This window comes from Ananas comosus, unplaced genomic scaffold, assembly GCF_001540865.1.
Source record: "Ananas comosus cultivar F153 unplaced genomic scaffold, ASM154086v1, whole genome shotgun sequence".
Classification (NCBI taxonomy): Eukaryota; Viridiplantae; Streptophyta; class Magnoliopsida; order Poales; family Bromeliaceae; genus Ananas; species Ananas comosus.
In genome coordinates this window covers 1-2590 of record NW_017892687.1, presented here as the reverse complement: position 1 = coordinate 2590, position 2590 = coordinate 1, and the positions used below count along the sequence as shown (strand labels likewise).

Genomic DNA, 2590 nt, shown 5'->3' with positions numbered 1-2590 from the left:
TCTCTCTCTCTCTCTCTCTGTTGTTCGAAAAATCCATCTCTCATGTGTTGTATTGTTACCATATATCCCTTGGAGCTGCATTACTCCTGTGAACTGTGAAGTGACCTCTGATTGACTCAACAGTAGCTCCGGAATCTACCTCTAGGAGGAAAATGGCCCAACAGGTGAATACAATTACATTAGATTCCTCTGTTTCTTTCTCTTTACTCTTTAGCAGATCAGATTCTGTTTATCTCATTCATGGTTAGAGTTTATTTTTCTAAGGTTTTAGCTCTTTCTCTACTTGATCTTACTGGGGCTCTGTTTAGCATTGTTGCAGCTTCTGCACTAGACAATTTAGAAAACTTTTTACTTTTTTGTTACAGAGCAAAAAAATTTAAAAAAAAAAAAGAAATCCATTTTAATGTGTAAAAGCTCAAAATTCTTTATTTTTTGCTACAAAAAGAAGAATCTTGAACTCTCTTAATAAAACTTTTAAAACGATATTTTATCAAACAGCATTATTTCTGCAGCAGAGCCAAAGAGGTCTCTTTTCCCTTCTCAGTTCTATGGAGGCAATGTTTTGCATCTGTGCTATGCTTAAGACTACTAATCTAGTTCCTTTCTTAACCTTTTTCTTCTTCTCTTTTTTTTCTTTTTTCGGTTTTCAATTACAGGAAGGTGGGTGGCCTCTTGGACTGCAGCCTTTGAATGTGAGGGTTGGTCTCCTCAGGAATCTTGACTTTTCTGGGTCTCTTTCCTTGAATACCATCATCACTGATGATTCCCCAACCTCATCCTCCTCTGCTTCTTCATCATCAGATATTGACACAGAGGTACAGAGTAGAGTTACTTTCTTGCTCAATGATATCAAATTACTCTTTTCTTTTTAAATAACTATACCATGTTTTTATGCAAAAGACATAGGAGGATGGAGCAGCTCTCCTTTCTGAGTTCAGTATCTTCCTCAGATTCAGTTTTTGCAATGCTGTTCCTTTGTTTGCTAGTAAAAGAGTTAAATAAAATCTCCTCTTTTGGTGGAAATAGGAAAAAAAACAGGGCTAAGTAATTCCACTCTATTTAACTTTGGTTTGGATGATTTTAACTAGTTTGCGACATTTACTAAGATCATCACATCTGCTGATCACTTATTTCATTTGCATCGTGATTCAGAATCTCTTTGACCACTTACGCTATAATGTAATAATAATGATGAACGACTGAAGTTGAGCCATCATATTTATTTTGTTCGTTAGTTTGCCAATACGTTATAATGTTTTTCGCTAAATTTGCTATGTGAGCGACGACTAAGTTCAATAAACTTACTCTGTCGATAAAAAAAAAAAAAAAACGTTGTTAATAGCAATTTTTGTAGTGACAATTTTTGCACCATCTCTATTTGTAGTCAACTGGGTCTTTCTTCCCAGACAGAAGCATCACACTGGGCAACCTCATTGGCATTACCAACATTCTTGAGCTCTCAAGAAGATCACTAAGAAGAAGCAAAAAGAACCAGGAGAAAAACCCAAGGAGAAAAAAAACCCACAAGACCAAAACATGGTTCTCTCTATGCCCAAGAGCTCATTTGAACCATGAAACACCATGCAGCAGCATCAATGCTCCATCTCTTGGCCATTTCCTTGAGGCTGAGAGGAGAGCAAGCAATGTGCAGGGGAGTAAAAAGCAGAAGAAGAAGAAGAAGAAGAAGAAGAAGAGCTCATCAATGGTGTATGAGATAGATGAACTAATAATCCCTGAGAGAGTATCTTCCATGGAGGAGGAGAGCTCTCTATTCTCCAATGGTGTTGTTGCTCCTCCTCCTCCTCCTCATGTGGTTGAGGGAAATGAAGGTGTGGTTTCATCAAACACCAGTAGGGGTTTGATTTATGAGAATGGGTATTGTTTTGCTTTGATGTTCCCTTGCTTGGGTGGGGTAGTGTCTAGCCATTGAAAGAAGGAAATGTTTTTTTTTTTCTTTCATTCCTTTTATTATTATTATTATTATTTGATGGTTTAGATAGAAGATTTGTATTGTGGGTTAGCTTAATTTGCTAGATTATAAGGAATGTGGATTAATTTGACCAGTTTATGTGATTAGGTTAGGATCACAAGCCATGTAGTTAACAAGAAACTCTTATTTTTTATTTGTAGTGATTATATGGGTGCTCCACAAGTTTTGTGGACTGTGGCCACTGGGCCTGCACTTGAACTAGGCCCAACATATCTATCTCATCAGTCCTGCTAGAGTACTATTGTGAAATGTTTTCTTCCATGAGAGGATTTTTTTTTTTTTCTTTCTTTCTGCAAACGCAAATCTTTCTACAATTAGGGGCTGTTTGATTAGATGTAAATATAAATGTAATGTAGTTTGAGATGCATACAGTTGGAAATGTAGTAGTTGTAACTACATACATCTTATTTAGTTGGATATACTAGAAAGCGCTGCAACTACAAATAATTTATTTAGTTGCATGCAGTTGAGAAATAATTTTTTAAAATTTATTATTTTATATATATATAATAGTGAGATTACCTCTAATGTAATATATATATATATATATATATATATATATATATATATATATATATATATATATATATATATATATAT

At 34.8% G+C, this 2590-nt stretch overlaps 1 protein-coding gene across 1 annotated transcript; it reads left to right on the top strand.

The window, feature by feature from the left end:
• The first annotated feature begins 6 nt into the window (after positions 1-6).
• LOC109705442 (uncharacterized protein At3g17950) lies at positions 7-2204 on the top strand. Its single transcript, XM_020226172.1, has 3 exons — positions 7-164; positions 657-815; positions 1385-2204. The coding sequence occupies exons 1-3, from the start codon at positions 153-155 to the stop codon at positions 1928-1930; spliced, it is 717 nt and encodes a 238-aa protein (XP_020081761.1). The 5' UTR covers positions 7-152; the 3' UTR covers positions 1931-2204.
• Positions 2205-2590: the final 386 nt, after the last annotated feature.

Bases quoted from the DNA above. Each gene is read 5' to 3' on its own strand.
- LOC109705442 (XM_020226172.1), top strand. The intron at 816-1,384 runs GTACAGAGTAGA...CTCTATTTGTAG, and splicing joins CATCAGATATTGACACAGAG to TCAACTGGGTCTTTCTTCCC.